The following is a 23,879-nucleotide window of genomic DNA, read 5'->3' on the forward strand; positions in this document are numbered from 1 at the left end:
GTTAATTTTGCTCTTACGGTTCTGAATTTTTTGGATGAGGATGGATAATTTGTATTATTTGGGTTCGTCGAATTACTGTTCTCATCTTGAGTGTGATTTTTACAGCGTTTCATAATCTGCGGCATAGTTGATAGAGTATTTGGTAAAATCCAGTTCTAAAAGTTATAGACTTGGGGTTGAATGTTCAATCCTCGGTGCGGATAACATCTTAAATTACAATTGCGAATTTCTTAGGACTTCTACCCAATCATGGCTTACGGGGCGAGAGCGTCCTACCCTCCATGGATTAATAAAAAGGTTCCGTGCGAAATCACGTGCATATTTCCGAATTCAAGAGAAAGATTCTCCGAGTTTCGCAAAATACACCTGAAGAATTTCGGAGGTTACATCGACCGAAACGTTGTGAAAATAACGCGCAAGATGAGAACAGTAGTCTACAAAACATGGGTTCTGTTCCTTTTTAATATCTATTCAAAGTTGACACACCTTTATGTTCCCCTGTATGTCTGCATTTTATTTTTCATTCATTTTATGATTAAAAGTTGAACTGCAATTTTGGATCAAACATAGGAGATGCCGACATCATAAATAAATCAAAACTTGATGATTTGATTAGATTTAATTGCTGTGATGTTTCTGTTTTGTAGAACCGAGTTGTCATATCCCGGCAAGAAGAAAGAGAAATCCTGATGGAAGCGAGTTTAAACTGCAGCAGATCCATGCAAGAAGATCCCTATCCAACACAAGGTAAATCGTCGCTTCTAGCTTAAAAGCCAAAGTTATTAAAAATATTTTGAAAGTACATTTTCATCCATAACGTTTTTCGGTATTTGTACATAGTTTGAACAAAACATTTCTTTTTTTTTAATCTAATTTTATCCTAACTCTAAAATAACCCTTGCCTAACCCTAACATAGTTTTAGGTTCAGTTCAGTAAAATTTGGTTTAATCGGTTAAAATTCTATAAAAACGCCTATTTTGTTTAGTGGTTTATTATTAATTACTTACTGAAGCACCTGTTGGCGTTGGACGCGATATTCTGACTAGAATCTTACAAAATCTAAATCCCCACTCTTCATTAATGTATACAGGACGTTTTGAGAATCGGTGACATTACTTCGGAAGTATGTTTTATAGGTTTAGACTAACCTGGGTACTCGGCGTTGCCCGGGTGTTTGGAAGTGTGTGTTTAGCAATAAAATAAAAGCGGAAGTAGGCAAGCAGGCTCGAACCCATACCGTGAAGGAGGAAAAGAACGTGAAAAAATGTGGCGTCTTTGCTGTTTCGTCCATCGCCAAACCTGAATTGACGTAGGTTTAAATTAAGGCTAGTCAATCGAAAAGAGGCGATGACTTTCGAAAATATCGACCAAAAAAGCGGCCCCTCCCTGTAAAAAAAGTGTCCAGTTGAGGGAGAAGGAATTAATGTTTTTAGCTAATTTTTTTGGATATTTGTCGTCCGAAGGGTCGCCCTTCAAAGGGATACCGACTTCGTTAAAAATCAGTCAACTCTGTCGAAAATTTTGGGCAGACATACATACATACAAACAGACAGGTGAGATTAATCATAGACTAGCGGGTGTACCCGCCGTGGCCCGGTTGTGGAGAGGTTTTATGGTAAAAGTATTGATCAACGGTACCCTACAAAGTGTTTCAAAACGCCATAGAAAATATTAAACTAGCAGCGAGTACTCATGCCAGTGGAAAAAAGAAGTAAGCAGACAGGCAGGTTCGAACCTGCAACGCTAAGAGGAAAAGGAAAGCGACCTAAATTTGCATTCATCTTCTTATTTTTCGTATCGGATTTCGGGTTCAAGTGCCAGTGCTTCTCTACAAAGAGCACACGCCAACCGTGAGCGCTTATTGCTGTGCTTCGCCACCCCGTTATTACATTACCTCGATACCAAAACCAAAAGTCTAGATCATTCCTCTAAGGACCTTTTCCCTGATAATTGCGGTATGATGCTGGACCTGTGCGGTTCTAGCAGGTCCCCACCTCCAGGATGTGCCTTCTCTCTTTAAGAAGAGGTTAGTTCATTGCTAATCAGTTAAAGCGCACTGGCGGCAAATGCCGGTGAAGCTGACAAGGCACCTTTTATAGGTCACAGGGGTCGCTTACTTCACAATCTCACTTTCCGACCCTTGTATCACATTTTTTATTGTTGCAGAGAGAAATAAATACCACTTTAGTGTACTCGACCACGTCCAACTGACTATGCTTATTACATGAGATCGTTTTTGTGTGTCTGGATTACTAATTTCTTCTAATTTTTCGAGGTAGTACACGGGATCCTCAACTCTACTTATGAATTCACTTTGTATCGGAGAGCGTGACCTAACCAAGAGAGACATTAGCTTTCAAGATACTGGGAGATAGGATGTATGTAGGAACAACGTCGGACTTTGACACTGGATATTCTGTCCAATGATCTGACGTCTCTTTATTCGACAGTGTTATTGAAATTGAAGTCTTATCCTTATCTTATAAAAGAGAACGTTTTAGCATGAAATATAACGAGGAATACGATAAACAGATTAATTCTGCATCATATCAGCCGTGACAACCTTGGTTAGAAAACATTCAGATGCAAGTAAACATTCTATTTTACAGTTATTATGCATAGCTGAAAGTGTTGCAAGAGTTTTGTACGATGTTGTACTTCCACTCGCTATGTTGATAAATGTAAACTTTCGCTTTCACCTCTTTCGCACCTGTTAATGAATATTTATAAGCTAATAAAACAATCAACTTGATTAATGAGATCTGAGAATTGAAAATCTATTACCCTTTCGTTATTTCATTCTTTGGGAGAAATAGAAAATGGCGCCCGACCCTGCAACAACCAAATTCGACAAAAAATAATCCGCTCGCTTTGTTGTCGGTTTTCTTTTCTTGCTTGTACGCAACGATTTGATTGTTGTTTCTCTGAATAAGTTACACGTTTAACAGAACACATTGTCTTACTAAAGCCATTATAATTCGAATATTAAACCTGTTTGTAATTCAATGCTTTTTTTAATAGATCCAACTTCGCACCTCTATGAGATGCTCTGGCCGTCGGGAGACTATGCATTTTTTTTTCATTTTTTTTCTTTTGCCATGAATAAAAATGAATCGGAAATACATATGGTCCAACGACATTGCAACTGTTCGAAATGCACCACGAGAGAGTACCATCAGTTTGGAACACATGGTGACCGTATTTATGTATTTATTTATTTGCGGACTATTATCCTAATCTTTTATAGTTGTTTTTTTTTTCACGACGTTTCAGCCAACTATTCCACTGGCCTTTGTCAGGTTGTTAACCGTGACGGGATAGAAATACTAAATTTTCAACTGTATGTAATTACTGCCTTCCATAGTTGTTGTCGTCTCGCCACGATTTGGCTAACTAATCCTCTGGCCGGCTTTGGGTGGGATTGAAACCGCTATAAAAAAAAATGTACAAATTACACATCTCAAAATGCTAATAATTAAATAATATACATCGTGACTGAATGAAAAAATTTCTACGAGATATTTTACAAGAGTGCTCCCTTAGGAATTCGCGGTAGAAAATCGAAAATCTTTTTTTTTTTTTTTTAGCCTAGTCGTTCGTCTTAACAGAAAAAAAAATGAGTAGACAAAAATAGACATTTTGTCATAAAAACATTTTTTCGTATCCACCCTAAAAAAACCCCTTAAAACAATAAAATGTTATACAAAAAACAAAGCTTTGTAGAGATATAAGATACTGTTGGGTGTGAGTTTTTACTAGAGCGTTAAAGGGAACTTGCCTTCTTCGCAACGGCCTTGACTATGTCATCTAAGTATTTGTTTCAAATTCATATTTCTTGTAATTCTTATCCTGATGCGTTTGCATATTATTCGATACGATACGTGTTGTAGATTAGAAACAGTTGGTCAGTAGTCATTCGTATATCTATAAGCATTGTAATATATTAGTTGTAACTACCCGACGTTTTCCGGGATATATTAAAGGAATTTTAGCTATTTAAATTTTTATTTGAACGCACATTTTTTAGACCATTACAAGAAGAGAATTAGCATTTTTGGTCATAAGCCAGACAACCCTTAGTTCATCCTTCAACATAAAATAAGAGTTGTCGCCTTATATTATTTAAGTACTGTTTATGAATGAAAGCACCGTTTACGACGGATGCGTCACTTGATCTTTGTAGAGATCAATATTGGAAATTCATCGATATTACATATTTCTTTCCACCCAGTGTTTACCTAAATGGAAATATCAATTTTTAAGAGTTAGTTTGTATTTTTAGACACAAAAATGTACTAGAATTAGTAATAATATTGGTATTGGTATTAGTTTTAATAATTGTATTGGTATTAGTATTAATATTGCTTTTATAATAGCGAAATGTACTGCTTATAGGAAACTAGATTTAATCCTTAATTTACATGTGCTACGGAAAAGAAGAATATCTTTTATTGTACTTATTGCTGGGATTTATTATTCATTCATAATGGATTCTTCTAACCATTATAAAAATCCCAAGAGTTAGTGATTTCATGGGAAAATATCGTGAACTAACGCGATACTACATTCGGAACTTATCAGTAAGAAACACTGACAACCTTTCTTTGTCCAATACATTTTTCTATCTAAAACTGTTGTTCGAGTCTTTCTTTATGATCCTTTCCTAGTGCTATAATAAAGATTTATAAAAAAAAAAAAATTTTAACAATTCTATACATGGTATTTACATAAACGCATACTTTTGCGCATGTGCGCAGTTTTTTTTTTTTTTTTTTTTTACATAGCTGCGCGGTTGCTGGTCTTGCATTTTTTGGATCATCGCTTCATCATGCGTATGTCATGATTCCCTCGTTTGTTGCTAATCTTTCGTTTAAATCTACATGAAAACATAATGAAGACTTGTTGAGGATTAAATGTTTTGTTGGAGAAAGAGAGTTTGTTTACGTGGGGGCGGAGACTACCTAGACTAAAATTAATTCCTTCTTACTTGTTCTTCGACTTGTGGATTGAGTGACGCCGACGGCAGTCATCGAGGTTACATTCGCTTAGATTTTCTCTAAATTGTCGGACATATCTTGTCTGTATCATTCCCGACAACAAACTGACGTGAAACTCTGTTCTCTACTCTCCAACACGTGGCGTCATCTCTGTCATACCATTTGACATCTGCATTTCTAGCGTTTTTGTCTAAGGAACTAACATTTAATACTCCCGCTTCAATCACATCACCTGCATTTGGATCTATTTCCGTTTGCCTAACACGTACTAATGTAACTCTTGCCAAAATCCATACTAGTTAACATTACTAGCTAATTACTGGCGAGGGTACCAATATATAACACTATGTGCAAAAATATTCCTGGTAGAAAGAATATATACCAAAAACTTAAACCGAATTATATTTTAACTACATGAACGCGCGCTAAAAGGAAATAAAATAGAAATTCAAAATGATATATTGATATTTCAAGATGGAAACTATCTAGGTATATGTTATATTTTATATATTAGAAGACAAGAAAGCACAGCGACTATTCATGAGAAGCACATTATACTATATTTAAATATTGTGAACAGAATTAAAGCGATATGAAATTTGTTTGATTAATATTTTCTTCGTATACTTGGTTTTCAATTTGGTTGTGTTATTGTATCGTGATTGTTACATTTTAACATAGTCGTTACATTTTATCGTAGTTGTTACATTTTAACATAATCGTTACATTTTATCGTAGTTGTTACATTTTAACTCGGACCAGATGTCTCGCAAAGAAACAAAGAAAAAGGAATTTGACACGAGTTTTTTTCTGTTGTATTTATTACCGTACCGGTTGTTTTAACACGAAAGCTCTGACATGTATTTTCAAAGCCAACATAATATAATTGCATCTCTGGCACAACAGTTTCTTAATCTGCAGTAATAACCACCTCTTATGTGTGTAATTCGCTCAACAGTTCATGGTCGTTTGACAATCTTGCAAAAACTCGACGGATTACCAAGTCTTGCATTTTGTTAAGAGTTCCTTTCGTACCGACACGCGCTTTTTCTCCTTTTGTTTTCTTCCTCCGATCCCGATGTCTATATATCCATTCATTTCTGCGACGTCACACTAGCGCCACAGCTTAGTCATTTGCAAATGTTCCAGTGATTTTGTTATTAAGTATTCTTATAATAATTAGCAATGCAATATTACGAGGAAAGCTTTCGCAACATTATGAGCACGATGTGAGCAGTCTTCAATAAAATAACGGCAACAGTCTTGCAATGCTATTTTGTTAACTTAGTTATTACATCTAATATTTATTTAAACCTAATCGGACAACATAAACCGTCTTTGCGGGATCCAGGGGGTGGGTTATATGGTGGATATCCATTATGAAGCTAAGCTGGGAGACGCCAATCCCTCTCAAAGTAATACCATACTACGATTTGTACACATTTTTGCCGTGTTTAATTTCACTCGAAGTTTGTGGTTTTTGGACATTTGTTCAGGTTGCTAAGATGCGAGATGATTTCCTGAACCAACTAGTTAGAATTCAAGCACTTTAAACGCATTCTAGGGAGCAGAGTAAGTGCACCTTGTCCGTAATTCTCTATCATTAGACATTATTCAGAATCCTTAACCCCATTATTTTATCAATTGCCTTCTTGGATGGAAAATGGCCTTCTTAACTCTACCTCAGTTTCTCCTTTCTACACTATTTCCCCTTTCTTTCTCGCTTTCTCTCTCTCTCTCTCTCTTATTATAGATATATATATATATATATATATATATATATATATATATATATATATATATATCATTATCGCTATCTGCATGTATGCGTGGGTGTGCCTCTATTTTCCTATCTATCTATCAGTACCTCTATCGCTGCATATATATTTATGTATATATATATATATATATATATATGTATATATATATATATATATATTTATGTATATATATATATATATATATATATATATATATATTGCTGGCTCGGCCTGTATGTCAATCTCTATCTATCTATCTATCTATCTGCCTTATAATTCAACAGCTTTATCTCTATTTCTATCTTCGTCTCTCTCTCTCTCTCTCTCTCTCTCTCTCTATATATATATATATATATATATATATATATATATATGAATATATATATATAAATATATATACACTTGTGCCCGATATTATTCATACCCCCCCTTGAAAATTGAGTTTATTAGGTGTAACTTTTGTAAGAATTTATTGTTTACGTCCATATTGATACATATTCTTAATAAACCTCTTCTGATCATTTTCGTCATTTTAAAATCTCGGGATACTTGTAATAAAAGAAATATACAGCTATTTATAAAATCTGCAATGTTCAAAAATAATCATACCCCCTTATTTTTTCAGTATTAATCGAGTTTCTGACTGTTTGTTTCTTGTTTGATTCTTATTTTGAATGCTTTTATACAACCTTTGATTAATTTCATTTCGTTTTTTGCATTTTTCAGAAATTAAAATGATATCAACTGAAAACCAATAAAAGAATAAAAATTATTAGAATGGGGAAGAAAAAAGAGCTTAGTAATGATCTTAGGACTAAAATTGTGAATTCACATAAGGATGGTTTAGGTTACAAGTCAATTTCCAAGAAATTTGAGGTCCCTACAGCAACAGCACAGAGCATCATCAAAAAATTCCAGAGCCACCACACAACAAACAACTTGATTGGTAGAGGAAGGAAAAGGAAACTGTCTGCTAGAGCCACCAGGAACATTGTAAGAAGTGTTAATGCAAATCCAACCATCACTACTAAGGACATTTTAGAAAATCTGGAGTCTTCTGGCATAAAAATATCAAGGCAAACATTGCAAAGGACTCTGCATGAAAATGGTCTGAAAGGAAGAAGACCAAGAAGGACTCCATTGCACACCGGAAAACACCTTGCAGCACGTCTAAAGTTTGCTAGGGCCCATGTGAATTCTCCAGAGTCCGTTTTCTCAAGTATTTTGTGGACTGACGAAACAAAAATTGAATTGTTTGGCCATATGGATGCTTCTTACGTTTGGAGGAAGAAAAGAGAAGCTTACAACCCAAAGAACACCATATCCACGGTGAAACATGGTGGTGGTAGCCTAATGTTTTGGGGCTCCTTTTCGGCTAGTGGTCCAGGTAGTTTGATCAAGATAGATGGAACCATGTAGAAGGAGCAATATTTGGAGATACTCCAGAAAAACATTAGATAGGATGCGGCGAAGCTCCATTTAGGACCAAACTGGGTCCTTCAACAGGATTATGATCCAAAACATACTGCCAAAATAGTCAAGAAATGGTTTGAGGATAATCCAATTAATGTTTTGGAATGGCCTAGCCAGAGTCCCGACCTGAACCCTATCGAAAACCTCTGGCACATATTGAAAACTGAGGTTAAAAAGCGGAAACCTATAAATTTGAGGGATTTGGAGTACTACTGCATTGAAGAATGGTCAGAAATCAGTGTTGATGCTTGTAAAAACCTTGTTGATAAATATCCAAAACGGTTACAGGCAGTTATTAAGAATAAAGGGCATGCTATTGACTATTAGTAAGAGAGGTATGGATAATTTTGAACTAGTGCCATTTTTTTTTCTTTGTATAATGTTTCAAACTTGCATAATTTATTTATTTGTTGAGTTTAAATTAAATGCTTATGCTTGATTTATTGTTTGAAATCCCTTTAAGATTGTCTACCTTCAGGTTTGAGCAATATTCTTATAGAAATCTCAAAGATCCGAGGGGTATGAATAATATCGGGCACAAGTGTATATATATTTATATGTATGTATATCTTTCTCTGTATCTCTCTCTCTCGCTCTCTCTCTCTCTCTGTATATATATATATGTGTGTGTGTATCGCTCTCTATCCATCACTCTCTTTTTCTCTCTTTCTTTCTATATATATACATACATATATATATATATATATATATATCAATAAAGTGTATATAAGCTACGCCATCAAAACCAACCCCTCAATTTGACTTGTTCAACTAATCATGTTTTTTTTAGAACATACATTTAGTAAATCCGCTAAATAGCATAGTATGTTATTTTGGAGATGTGTATGTTTAGAGGTGAATATACATTTTGTTTTTTAGTTTAAGCATTTTTATGAATCGATCATCATGAATTTTGGAATATATGTTCTCAGCAAGACATTGAGTAACAGGACATGCAATTATTATTATTATTATTATTATTATTATTATTATTATTGTTGTTGTTGTTGTTGTTGTTCTTCTTCTTCTTCTTCTTCTTCTGTTGTTGTTGTTGTTCTTCTTCTTCTTCTGGTGGTGGTGGTGGTGGTGGTGGTGGTGGTGGTGGTGGTGGTGTAAACGTTACCATTTTGTAGATTTTTACCCTCAATCCTTTTCATCAAATCTACTTTTGACTTTTATTAAATAATACATTTTTAAACAGTGCAAGCTCATAAGCGTCAGCAACACTGGTCAACTGCAAAATTGAATCTTCAAGGAGGTCCATGGAACTATAATTGTTTTTATTTTTACTAGAATTGTATGATATAATTGTTTTTATTTTTACTAGAATTGTATGATATAATTGATTTTATTTTTACTAGAATTGTATGATATAATTGTTTTTATTTTTACTAGAATTGTATGATATAATTGTTTTTATTTTTACTAGAATTGGATGATATAATTGTTTTTATTTTTACTCGAATTGTATGATATAATTGTTTTTATTTTTACTAGAATTGTATGATATAATTGTTTTTTATTTTTACTAGAATTGTATAATATAATTGTTTTTTATTTTTACTAGAATTGTATGATATAATTGTTTTTATTTTTACTAGATTTGTATGATATAATTGTTTTTATTTTTACTAGAATTGTATGATATAATTGTTTTTATTTTTACTCGAATTGTATGATATAATTGTTTTTATTTTTACTCGAATTGTATGATATAATTGTTTTTATTTTTACTCGAATTGTATGATATAATTGTTTTTATTTTTACTCGAATTGTATGATATAATTGTTTTTATTTTTACTAGAATTGTATGATATAATTGTTTTTATTTTTACTAGAATTGTATGATATAATTGTTTTTTATTTTTACTAGAATTGTATAATATAATTGTTTTTATTTTTACTAGAATTGTATGATATAATTGTTTTTATTTTTACTCGAATTGTATGATATAATTGTTTTTATTTTTACTCGAATTGTATGATATAATTGTTTTTATTTTTACTCGAATTGTATGATATAATTGTTTTTATTTTTACTCGAATTGTATGATATAATTGTTTTTATTTTTACTCGAATTGTATGATATAATTGTTTTTATTTTTACTAGAATTGTATGATATAATTGTTTTTTATTTTTACTAGAATTGTATGATATAATTGTTTTTTTATTTTTACTAGAATTGTATGATATAATTGTTTTTATTTTTACTAGAATTGTATGATATAATTGTTTTTATTTTTACTAGAATTGTATGATAAAAACATGGAGTTTTTTCAAATCCAATTTGTTCAGAAAATGGTTCACCATCAATTCTAGCAATAATACTGGCGGAATAAAAATACGAAAATACTACGAAACATTATTTTATTATAATAAATGGTGAAAAAAACATTTGGCAAACACAGCTAAGGTCCTTAAAAATTCTTCTGGGCCTTACTCTTTCGTTTTTTGACTGTAGTATTTTCATATTCCCTCTGCAAACTCATAAATTAGTCACCCAATATGTTTGGGTTGAACTTCCCTTATAACCTCTTCTCGATAGCACTTATATCTTTGTGAAAACGTTCAGCCTGTTCGTCGCTGACATATCTCATGCTGTTAGGAAAGAAATAAAAATGGAAGAAATGTATATTCGGTGACATTCAGGCTCTATGTGTTTATTAAATTGCTTCAACATATCTGCTACAATATCCTTGTAAAAAGCTGATCGCACACTTGCTAGAAAAGTTGTGCATGCCTCTGAATGATCACCATGCTCTTTTCTCTTGAGCATTTAAGTGATCTCCAAAAGCATCATCTTTCACATCCCATCATTTTTAACAAGCATCATTTTTAACAAGCATCATTTTCAACAAGCATCATTTTCAACAAGCATCATTTTCAACAAGCATCATTTTCAACAAGCATCATTTTCAACAAGCATCATTTTCAACAAGCATCATTTTCAACAAGCATCATTTTCAACAAGCATCATCAACAAGTATGCGTATCTGAAGCCCGTTCAATACCCCCTACTTCCAATTAGCCTCAGACACTATGAAGAATGTATTTGAAAACTGGCTTTGTTTTATCCATGGTTTTGATGAAGTTTTTAATGAGCCATATGCTTAAAAGGATAGATGGCAAGAAAATATTTTTGACGTCTACAAGAGGGGGACAGTTGCAATTGTATCTTCCCACAGTAGGTTCTAGTCTCACGGGCCAATCTTTCTGGGTGTCGAAAGAACATGTGCCTTGTATAACCCAATTGCAAGTCCAACAGCAATCTTATTACTTTTAAATCTCCATAAATGCTGCATTAGCGCGTAGAATAATTCAGTTCCAACAGAATATTTTTCATAGTATCGTGATCTAAGACGATGAAAGATAGCTGGTTTCCATTGTGAAGTAAAATCGCTTTCGAGATGCCTTTATCTTATTCTATGAAGTGTGCCCAGTATGTCGGATCATATGCTTTCGTAGTATACATGTGCAATATGAAACCTTCAGCGTCATAACTATAACATAATGATTATTTCATGGAATAAAGGTTAAAATTAACGTTCGTCTTTGTGGTAAATGTAATACGGACACCTTACTGCAACATATTTCACGGCTTGAGTCTTGAAACTAGAAGTGATAATTTATCATTAGACAAATCCAGATCAAGTCATTAAAGGCTGCTTGAGTAAACAAATACATGTTCAGCTTCTGATTGACTTGTAGCTGATGAATCTGTATCCGTTTCGACAGCGTCCGATGCATAACTAAAGTTGAAGTTTTCTGAAGGCGTAGGGACTGACAGGCTTAAGCTATGTTGAATAGGTCGAGCTGTAGATGGAATAATGCCTTTTCCTCCTAGTTTTTGCTGTCAATCATTTAATATTGCTAAAACAAAAAAAGCAGTCCTTCAAATAACTGATTGGCGTCCTCTATATTATAAGAATCCCAAACGTCAAGCCAGAGGGGCGCTTGCTATGAAACCAATGGGTGGTTGTTACATGAATTTTAAATTTAATGTTTGACCCAGTCTTTATTTTTATGACCAAGAGGAAATTGAAAATAGGCATTAATATATATATATATATATATATATATATATATATATATATATATATATATATATATATATATATATATAAACATCAAAATTTAGTAAATATACATCATAATTTAAATTTTATGATGTGAAACGGTTAAATTTCCAATCAAGAATTTTTATTATATGCAAGACAAAGAATATATGTGTTTCGATATTAAATAACAAAAGGAGGTGGTATGCCGTAAAGCAAACTAACTTGAGCCAGGATAAGCAAAACAATATGAAATATAAAGTAAATTGCTGATTTCTAAATATAATTGTCGACGCTGCAACGATCGATTTTTATTTGTTTTCGTTTACTTGTTTGGTGTGTTCATATTTGCGTTGCAATATGACGTACAGCTCATTAAAAGTTGTCCAGTCGGCCAAACGAAACGGCCGTAAATCTTTTAATAAATAAATAAAGAAGTAGACTAAATTGAGAAAATATTTTATTGTAAACGGAAAAGGGTGAGATTAGGAGCAGGATACGGATTTATGATAATAATCGTCATTTCCTGTTTTTTTTTTTTTGTGCTTTCAATTGGCAATAACATTTGTGCTTGAAAATAACTCACATTAGGAATTATTAAAGAGGCTTTCCTTTGTCTTCCTCATTACATACCACATCTCTCCTCCTCCTCCTCCTCCTCCTCCTCTTTCTCTTTCCCTCATACACTCTCTCTTTCTTTCTCTTCTCTCTCTCTCTCTCTCTCTCTCTGTATGTATGTATGTATGTATATATATATATATATATATATCGGTGTGTTTACACGCACACACACATACATACACACACACATACACACACGCATATATATATATATATATATATATATATATATATATATATATATATAAAGGGAGCGAGGGGGAGATTAGTAGTTCCGAACTATAGAAACTTGGGAGCAGCAATTCCAAACCTAATATAAATAACCTTATATTAATTATGTGTGTGTGTGTGTGTGTGTGTGTGTGTGTGTGTGTGTGTGTGTGTGTGTGTGTGTGTGTGTGGCTTAAATATTGTTGTTAATAATATGGCCCGCTATTACTTAGCGTAATGCAAAGTTTTTTGTATATGATCTGACAAGAGGCTGCGAAAGTTCATATAAGACATTAAAGATATTTGCCAACAGCGCCTTTCCTGTTGCCTAGTTGTTAGAGTTATTGACTATCGCCTTATAGTTTTTAGTTCAAGCTTGTGATGGGTCTTGGTTTAGTCATATAATGGCGACCAATGTCTATAAAAAAGCAGTGCAGATATCATTTACTACCAGCGTTTTCCCCGTGTAGTAGTGGTTAAAGATAGTGACTATATATGGTTGTTAGTTCAATCGGCTGTGTGCTGGTATAACTGTGCAGAAGAGCAGTTATACAGCAAAGTAGCCTATATATATATATATATATATATATATATATATATATATATATATATATATATCTTTCTATATCTATCTATCTATCTATCTATCTATCTATATATATATATATATATATATATATATATATATATATATATATATATATGTATATATAATTATTACTATAATTATTTTTAATACCTACAAACACTGGTGTTTCATCCTTTCAGGAATCATCAGTGCAGGGAGTTACGATTACAGCCTGTCGGGAAATCCGAACCCAGCTACGAAGCCATCTCTGACTCCATTAGCAAGGAGCCAACCACACGGCCAACATTAATCGCGAGAAATACAGTTGAAATTGACATTTATAAATGTCTAGACGGCAAGAGTGGTTTTATGATTATAACATATATATATACATATTCATGTATAGAGTTATGTTTATATGTATATATATGTTTGTGTGTGTGTGTGCATGTGTGTGTGCATGTGTGTGTGTGCATGTGTGTGTGGCTTCAGTACTGTTGTTAATTATACGGCCTGACACTACTTTAGCATAATGTAAAGTTCTTTGTATATAAGTTTACTATGTATATATGTTTATATATTTCTATGTAGTGGCTTTAAGTAACTGCATTTAGTTTTAAGCAAAGTTTTGCTTTCAAGAATGCGAAGGGCGTCGATGTAGTTAGACTGAAAGACACGAATGTAGTTATGTGTGTCTTCGAGAATATACAATTTTAAGTCACGTGGAACTAATTCAAAGTTGTAGTCCACAAGGTCAGCGTTGAGGTTTTTGGTTTTACTGAACGGAATCATCAAGATGGTTTGACCAGAACCACTTCTAAATCAATAGACTTCTTTCGGCTGAATGTTATGTGGAAATCATCCCTCTCAGAATAGATCCAGAAAACTTTTTTAGAGCCATAGTGGAGACGGTGCGCTTTATAATTCACCGGCATGGACTCTCAGTATAAAAAAAAAGTTTAAAGTAATTTAGGTGTAACTTACAGCGTTAAATTTAAACTGAAAAACAAACTCATCCATTAGCCGTGTGTATGGTCTTTTGCCATGATCTCTTCAGTAATAAGAGAAAGAAGAAACGATATGCCGGGCATTGCTGCAAAAGATAAAATGAGGTCGTCAGTGATGTGGTACTGTGGGGTCCGAAACTCGGAACTGCTAAAGTAGGAAGAGCTGTCAAGACGTACGCAAAATTATTGACAGAAGACACTAGCTTGCAACTTGTAGATCTTCCTAAGGCCATGGAAGATAGAAATCTGTAGAGAGAAAAAGTCAACCTGGTCCGGGCAACCCTGCCGCTACGGTGATGTAAGAGAAAAACATGTTAGAAACAATGATATTCCTGTGAATCTTTACATCAGTTTCTGCTAAATTGTCATTTCAGTGCAGTTTATTGAAAATGAAGAACAAGGAATAGCAGGGTAGTTCCCAGAGAGTGCAGAAAGTGTACCACAGAAGAATGTCAAAACAATGTACTATTTGATCAAGTAGTTCTGTGAGCCTCAATTTTCATCTAAAATTCCACTCTGGTCTAAAGAGGAGTCCTTTCTCAATAAAAGTTATGAAACGATAGCGTTGGCATTTCACAGATTCCATCAACAGACTGTCTCAGAAGATAATTGTTTATTTCACTATCTTAGAAATTCGTAATACAATTAAGGGAATAAATACTGAGAAAGCACCTGGAGTTGCTGGAATTCATGTTTAGCTTATTCACTATAACTGTGACAAGATTGCCACAAAGTCCACCGTCTGATATCTAATCAATGGCTTAGTAATGGATAGACACCATTTTGATCTCAATATACAAACAAAATTTTTCATGGTCAGTCTAAGGCAACTATGAAGTTATAGGCATTCTTGAAACAGCGTGAAAAAGTCTTTTTCATAGATCTTACTTAACCAGTTCATTAAATCGGATGTCCGACAACTTCAGGAAACGAGTGACACTCTATCCGATGAAACTTTTTTATAAGGTTTCGCTCCAGACAATGCATGTAGCCACTTGATGTAAGGAGCTTAAATACAATGTAGTCAAAAACTAGTCAACGACAGGTATTATATGGATACATTCCAGAACAGAAAAGAGCAGTTAATTCTTCCCCCCTTTGAAGTTGTCTGATAGAAATATCATATCTATGTGCCATGATCAAACCTTAAGCAACTGTGGAATTCTGGGATTAGACAGAGACTTGCTTACTGATAAAATGTAGGTTTTTAAATGAGATGTATTTCTTATGGAAATCGATCAAGACAATGCATGAAGCCATTTGATGAAAAGATCTAAGAACGAAAGCTGATTATTTCAAAGACCTTAGTCTTTGAAAGACTAATGCTCTAGGTAGAATGGAAAACAGTGACTAGGAAGAGAGTCCCACAACCTTGCAGCCATTAGAAAGAAGCTACTGGAATATATAGCCGTATTACAATGAGGTATTAAAACAACGAATCGATGGAGATCTCTTGATGAACGCATTAAACGAACTGAAACAAAGGAAGCAGTGAATAGATCTGGCAATTCTTAGGAACACATGTCATAACAGTATTTGTAGAAAAGACTGAGACTAGCAACATTACGTCCGTGAGAGAGAGAGGTTGCAGTGCAGATATGATGTAGGGCCAATCAAATTACAGATAAGTTTCTTCAATTCATAAAGAACCTCCAAATGGGACACAGAATCACCAGCCCAAATATGGCAACAGTACTCCATACATCATCATCATCATCATCATCATCATCATCATCATCATCATCAGTAAATTTGTAGAGATAGAGAGTAGCCTCAGATGTGAGACAGTGTTCAGAGCGATAGTTAAGAATCGATTTTACGAGAAGCAGAAAAGGGAAAAATACGTTAATGTCGTATAAACGCGAAAATAGTTTAACTCTCGTCAGTATTCTAACTTGAAACTAAATTAATCATATGTACATAACACTGAAGTCGCAACATTGAAAACCTTTCTTTTTCTTACAGTTTTATTAATACGCCGTTTTATTCACACGCCCTTACGACTGTCTCATCGTACGTTTTAAAAATCATTTGTTTTTTTCTATTGCAACAGAAATTAAACGGTTTCTATTAAATCAGCTAATCTTTAAGAATCTATGCCATTATTTAGGTTGACAATCCTAAAATCTTTTATTTGTTTTCTATCAAATAACATACTTAATAGAATGCTGTGTATACATAGCGATGATGATGATCATGATAATGATCATGATGCTTATGATGATGAATGAGCCCCTTAGCCCCCAGGGTCGTGAGGGTGCTGTATTATTCCATGCAGCATATTTTGGAATGAATTAGTCTGGCGGCACCCATCTCTCTCCAAACTACAGAGTACATACAGCACCTAGTATAATAAAATGGTCACCCATTTTAGTAGTGACCAGTCTCAACGTCGCTTAACTTCGGATATCAAACGGGAACAGGTGTGACCACGTGATTATGTTCATGAGTAGCTTAATCAAAATGAATTATTTTCAATTTCAGTTTCAATTGCATCAAATCTCACTTCATAAATTGCAAATATTATGTCGTTCTGTATCGTATTCGAAACTCCTAAAATTGTTTTAACCATATTTGTTATAAGGCCTTGGTACAGAGTGTCCATTTTGGCAAAGCAATTCAATAATTCACGACGGTTTAATAACACTGTCCATGCAAAAGAAGGTTTTTTTGTTTGTGACGTAAAGAATATAAGTACATCCGGGTGTTTTTTTTTCCTGGAGCATTGTGATTGGCTGATTAAGTTGTAGACACATTCGGGAGAAACGTGGAAAGGTACACAAGCTTCACGCTACGAACTCAGCCGAATCTCCAATACTCGTCCATACTGTGATATACCTGAACTAAATCAAAAGCGCTCAACTTCTTCAAACGATATATATATATCCCCTTCCCGGGATCTTATAAGTTTGCAAAACTGCAATACAGCACATAATGACAATGGATCTAGATACAATAATACAGTATTTACTGTTTTAAAAACTTTCTGTTTTCTACAACTAATTTGTTATGCTGGTTCTAACTTTGCAAACTCACTAATAGAGGTTAAAATGTCACTCAAACATAAAGTGCTTTACAATTATTAAACTGACTCAGAGATTGAGAATGACATTTGCACTTGCTAAAGGTAAAAGTTCTTTCTCAATCTTTGAGTCAGTTAAATAATTGAAAATCATCTTATGTTAAAAAAAAAGAAGATAATTGCTATAACTTACATACGTCCACAATTAACCAGATTTGGGACCAAAGAGCAAATACGTCTAATAGAAGTGGATATTGTCTCCTTGCATACCTAAACACAACCAATCAATATGCTAATATGGTCTATTTTGAAAAATAAAACTATGCCAATTTTAGTTACCAGCAAAGAAGTCGGTCGACTTACTTTAATAATTTCTCGCTTTTCCGCAACATTCATCTTCCGTACTCTGTTATTGATAAATGTATTTTTATCAATTACAAAAAAGACAAGGTGTTATTCTTGAAAGTACCTGTAAATAAATGTTTCTTGTTTAACCGAAAAAAAGAATAAGTTGAATTCTTTCCTTTTTTTTGTTGGTTACTTGTTTTTTTTTTACGGCATATCAACCCTTTTCAAGTTATTTAATGCCGAATCCAGTGATTTTGAAGAAATATTTTAAAATAGAACATATTTGTTTTTGTTTTTTGTTGTTTTTTTTTTTCAAGTCGGTTTCTATTTAACCCATAGTTGAAACCCTAACAGGTACTACCACTCCAGATCAGAGTGGACCTGGGAGCAATGGCAATTAAAAGGTTTCTCTACACTCTCCAAAGCCTACAAGCTGGGGGCCTCACCATCGGATATAGTGTATGGTCATATCCAGGACCATCCTTTTTTTGTTTCCTTGCGATTATGCCTACATGCTAACATGTGTGTAACGTTACGCGTATAATAGGACTATTTAGAAATAGGTTATTGAAAATGTCGTTGACTTTTTTTCAAACGGTTGTATGAAACTATTAGCAAAAACCGGCCCTTTATTTTTTATTTTGTTATTGTCATTTCACCCCAAACAAGACATGTCCACTTAGTCGTGAGGGGCTACTATTTGGGACCAGATTTGCAGGGATACTATTTAGGGAGTTGGGCAGCGAGAAGTCTATTCACATTTCACTTGAATTGCTGCATATCAATAGAGTCAGAGAGGTGGGGTCCCGGAAGAGAATTCCAAAGTGCAGCAGTTCGAGCGAAAAAGCTATTCGAGTAGACAGCTTTAAGGCATCTAAGAACCTCTTCAGTGTAGGGATGGGATTTTTCTGCTTGTCAGATTTGTCGGGGTATTGTCGTCGAAGGGGTACTAATGCTCGGAGTTCATCAGAGCACTTGCCATTGAAGATTAATCTATCCGGATTATATAGGAACCACTATGTGTTTTTACGCGTAGTCCGTAACACCACCTGATCTTTGTGTTTGTAATTTTACATTTATATTCAATTGTGAGGGTGATACCAAAGTGTATCCTTAACATTCTTTGGAATGAGAGAGGGTGTCAGTATAGAGACATTAATTGAAATAGATTTCCGTTAATTTATGAATTTTAACCTCTTCAAGGCACAAACGACATTTTGCTTTGAGGTCGATGATGACTCATGTTCTTACATGCTTCCAGCTTTTAACTCCTTATTTAAATGTCCATTCTTATATATTAATAATTAAATCTATATATATAAAAGCGAAAATGTATGTATGTGTGTATGTGTGTATGTTTGTGTGTCTGCTAAAAACTTTCGACAGACAGAACAAAAATTCACAAATTTGGTCTCATATGAAAGCCCTATCCTTCGCCCGACAAATATCGAAAAAACCAAAAACGTTAATCTGGCCCAAAACGTTAATTTTGGCCAAAAACGTTAATTTTTTCACCCTGACATCAATACTTTTCTACAGGGGGGGTCAGCAAAAACCGTCCTCTCATGACGTGATCAGTTCTACGCATGCGTCAGACGACGTCATGACCTGATTTAGTTTAAATATTTGAAGAACTGACACAATTTCATGTATGACGTGTTAGCTGAGTTGGTTAGAGCGTTGGGTCATTATTTAAATGTTTTGGATTCGAATCGTGGTGTGAGATTTTTTTTTTCGATTTTTTAAATTTTAATATTGAAGCAGGGTTATTTAAGCCATTTTTCACGTAACGTTCGTTTTTCTGTTTTTTTTTTTTTTTGTTTGTTTGTTTTTTTTTTTTACTTTGCTTATTCTTAGGTTTTCATTAACAACCCCACCCCGACCGACCGACTACACACACCCAAAAATATCCGGGTACCCACCGATGTTTTAAATTTTAATATCGAAACAGGCTTATTTAGCCCATTTTTCACGTGTGTTTTTTGTGTTTTTTTATTTTTCAGATTTTTTTAAAAAGTTTTAACGTTCGTTTTTCTGTTTTTTTGGGGGGGGTTTTTTCGATTTTTACATTTAACATCATTCGTTTGCCTTACGTTAGTTTTTCTTTGTGTTTTTTTCGATGTTTTGATTACCCCTCACTCCACCGCCATTTTTCACGTAACGTTCGTTTTTCTGTTGTTTTTTTTTGTTGTTTACTTCGCTTATTCTTAGGTTTTTATTAATATAAATCTCACCTGTCTGTTTAAATGTATGTATGTACATTTAAACAGACAGGTGAGATTTATATTATAGATTTAATTATTAATAGCTGTTAATTGTTAATGCAATTTTACAAATAATAAATACTGTGGAGAAACTGTGGAGCTGATAGACTTTGACAAAATAATAAGTGACTTAGTAAAATACGACTCTTGAGCCTTTCCACACTTGCTTATTCATACGTTAAAGAAAATGAAACAAGAAAATGCATAAATTACTAACAGTCTAATACTATAAGCCCAAGCAGCGGAAACAATCGATTAGGTCGATGATTCGTAAAGCCTGTTGGCTATATCTACAAGAGTCCGATATATTTGATAAGAACGCATGCAATAAACAAAATATCTCGGGCACTGTCCAAGCAGTCCAAAAAGTCTTGCTTCTATTCTACTAAAAAAATCCAATTTATTCCTCAGAAAACCCCATACAAAAAGAAGTACATCAGAAGAATTCAGATAATCTGTACATATTTATATTGCAATGAAAATAACTTTTTCTCTTGATTTCACATTGTTTTCTCTCCTTTTTTCCAACTTTCTTTTACTTAATTTTGTGAGCATAGGCGTTCTTTGCGTGTGGTTAAATTCAAATTGGCAAGCCAATTTATTTTTTTTATTTTTTTACAATTCAAAAACAAAAGAAAAAATATTATTAAATATATTTTTTTCAATTATCTAACGTCCGTTTTCTTTTTTTTTTTTTTTATGCTGTTCTTTTACAATTGTGATGTTCTTGGACTCCGGTAGTGACCCTTCGGTAATCCGCCCTGTAGGTCCGGTCGTGTTCAGCCGTTTGTCACATTGGATGCACTCCTTTGTTTCTCTCTCTCCCTCTTTCTCTCTCTCTCTCTCTCTCTCTCTCTATCTATCTATCTATCTATCACACACACACAAACACACACACACACACACACCAAAATCAATATTATTATTATGCCCATCTTCTATGATCGATAAATGTTGAGTAAAATTTTCGATTCTCTCTCTGACCTTAGTCCTGACTGTAGTCCCCCTAATTTTATGGTCTCACCCTTTTAAATACGGCCGGTAGTTTTCTTACTTTCGGAAACTTCATATTATCGGGTATTAGAAGATGAAAAACTTACATAAGCCAGCATTTACTGATTTCCATACAGACACCCTCCTTTGCATACCTCTCTTCCGATCGATATCATGGGGGTTAGACAATACCATCTCCGTACGCCCCGCGCCCTTTTTCTAATTCTACGGTGGTCAGTGGCGGTTTTATGTTCAGACCGCCCTTATTCTCGCATACGTTTGAAAGTCGCAACCTGTTAACTATTGTCCAAGTACCTTTAGCTATGCTTACGGCCATTGGCAACCACTGATTGATGACAACTTCGACCTGGCATAATCTTTCGATTTTACTTTCACTTTCTTGAAACGATGCTAGGACGCACAATCGGTGGCCACTTTTTATGAAAATAAAACTCCAGGACAAGCATGTTCCCAAGGTACTAAGGTGACACTTCCTCACCTCTTGTTGCGTGAGTAACATAAACTTACTCCGCGCTATATTGATTGTCAAGTATTCCGTTTCGACCCTATAACGGGCAACTACCTCAAGGTTCGGCTGAGCCTGAAGGTATGGGATATGTTGGGTCATTACCTAGTAAACCTTGTACTAGTTATTTTGTTTCAGCAGGTGCACGAGGACGATTATTAATAGTCCTCCTCCTCCACATCCTAGAGTTCGATAGTACTTCCCGTTCAGGATCTACCGGCAACTGGAACCAGGTGGGCAGCTTCCGCTAGGAAGGCACTTTCTTAGTACTTCAGGGATTATCACACTGGAGGGAGCCAAATGGCTCAGAGGTAACACATCTAACTGCTGATTGGTTCGCAGTTGTAGTACTATATTTAAGTGGAAAAATACCGTTGCAGAAATATTTCACCCCACCTTACGTCCATATCAACGCTCTGGGCCAGGTTACTCAATTCTTAGCGAAACTCTTGCGTCTGGATAATCATCCCATTTATACTTTTCCGGTTATTCGGCTAATTCTGCCTTCGTAATATTTAGAATCGCAATTCCTTTTCTGGTTACTTGTATACATGAACTACAACAGAAGTAAAAAGTGAAACAAAAACATAAGGAAAAGCCACATGGAATCAAGAAAACGGAAACAATATAATTGCAAGTTCAATCCCCTCCCCCCCCCCCAAAAAAAAAATGTAGTGTCGGCATAAACTGGCAGCACCAAATAGTTGTGAAAGGTCAATGAGGATGGAAAGACCAAGGAGAGAAAGTACTAAGCAGACCTCCATTGGATGAGCGCAAAAAGGGCTGGGAACTGAGGAGGGTTCCGTTCTACCCAAATTCCATTGCAGATCAATGGTCCTGGCCAGCGAGAAATCAATGGTAAACGGTTTTAACGATAACGCAAATTTATTTGTAAATCTTATCAAAAGAGGTGGAAAATACTGAAAATCGGAAGAGATTTCTTATCATTCAAACTCCGGAATCACCACAGGTTGTTCTCTAAGAGAAATCTTTGATGATAGCGTGTTTGAAAAGTCCTAGTGAGTAAAATAATAATAATAATAATAATAATAATAATAATAATAATAATAATAATAGGAAACTGTGAAACCAGAAACAAAAAAGTCAAGGAAAAGTAGGAAGAGAAAGGGCTACATGGGTGAGTCACGAGAAGAACTAACGATTAAAACTAACCAGATTAAAGCTAATGTAGATACGACACGGTAAAACAGTAGACAAACTGTGGACAAAGATGTTACCCATTGGGTATTTCCGGTCATAAGTATGTATGTATGTATGCCATATATAAGAGCCGTGTGTCGTCATAGTGGTGTATATACAGTCACTAATGGATGTTTTTTTTATGGATGTATAATATGTATTCATTGCCATTGCTGTACTTAACATATCAATGTCTCAAGGTATAAATGCGCTCTGTGCGTGCACGCGCGTGCTTGTGTTTGGGTACTTAACCCAAAACAAAATTTAATAAAAGGACGAATAAATATGACAGTTTAGTAACTGTCTGCTAACCTTAGCAAATACTTTTATGTTTGTGTGGCAAACAGGCAAAGGGACATGCATTGTGTTCTTTGTTCGCCAGCGCTTAGTAGTTTGTAATAAAGATACTATTTTCATGTGAAAAAACACCTAACAACTTTTTGTTATATTCCCACTCTAGCTTCATTTTCAACTCCATTTTCCCATGATGTTCAGAGTCACAATTCCCAAGTCTTTCCTGCTATTTTTTAACATATTGGCCGTAACCGTTCCCTTAGCCTCCTAAGACATATGTAGGGACCTATCGTCAAGCAAATCTCACGATAATTAAAAATCTGCTCTTTTTCTCGATCCACTTGTTAACCGAATATAATCAAAATATTTCTTTGTTTCCAGAACCCGATTGCGTTTTGTTATTGCGTTTGGGGTCAACTTATTGTTTATTGTTTATTTTCCGTTTGCTCCAAATATTTAACTTGTCTTTATTTAATCTTTCATTATTTGTTTCCAGTATTTAATTTGTTCCAATTAATGTTACAGCTATTCTCTTAT

General features: G+C 34.3%; 1 protein-coding gene across 2 annotated transcripts in view; it reads left to right on the plus strand.

The window, feature by feature from the left end:
* Positions 1–23,879, plus strand: part of LOC145291420 (secretin receptor-like) — a 480,255-nt gene that overhangs the window by 336,864 nt on the left and 119,512 nt on the right. For both annotated transcript variants that reach the window (XM_080137246.1, XM_080137247.1), the window contains exon 2: positions 648–747. In XM_080137246.1, coding sequence (XP_079993372.1) covers positions 648–747 — 100 coding nt within the window. The remainder of the gene's footprint in view (positions 1–647; positions 748–23,879) is intronic.

This window comes from Euprymna scolopes, chromosome 12 (genome assembly GCF_053919585.1).
Source record: "Euprymna scolopes isolate OS-2025 chromosome 12, ASM5391958v1, whole genome shotgun sequence".
Taxonomy (NCBI): domain Eukaryota; kingdom Metazoa; phylum Mollusca; class Cephalopoda; order Sepiida; family Sepiolidae; genus Euprymna; species Euprymna scolopes.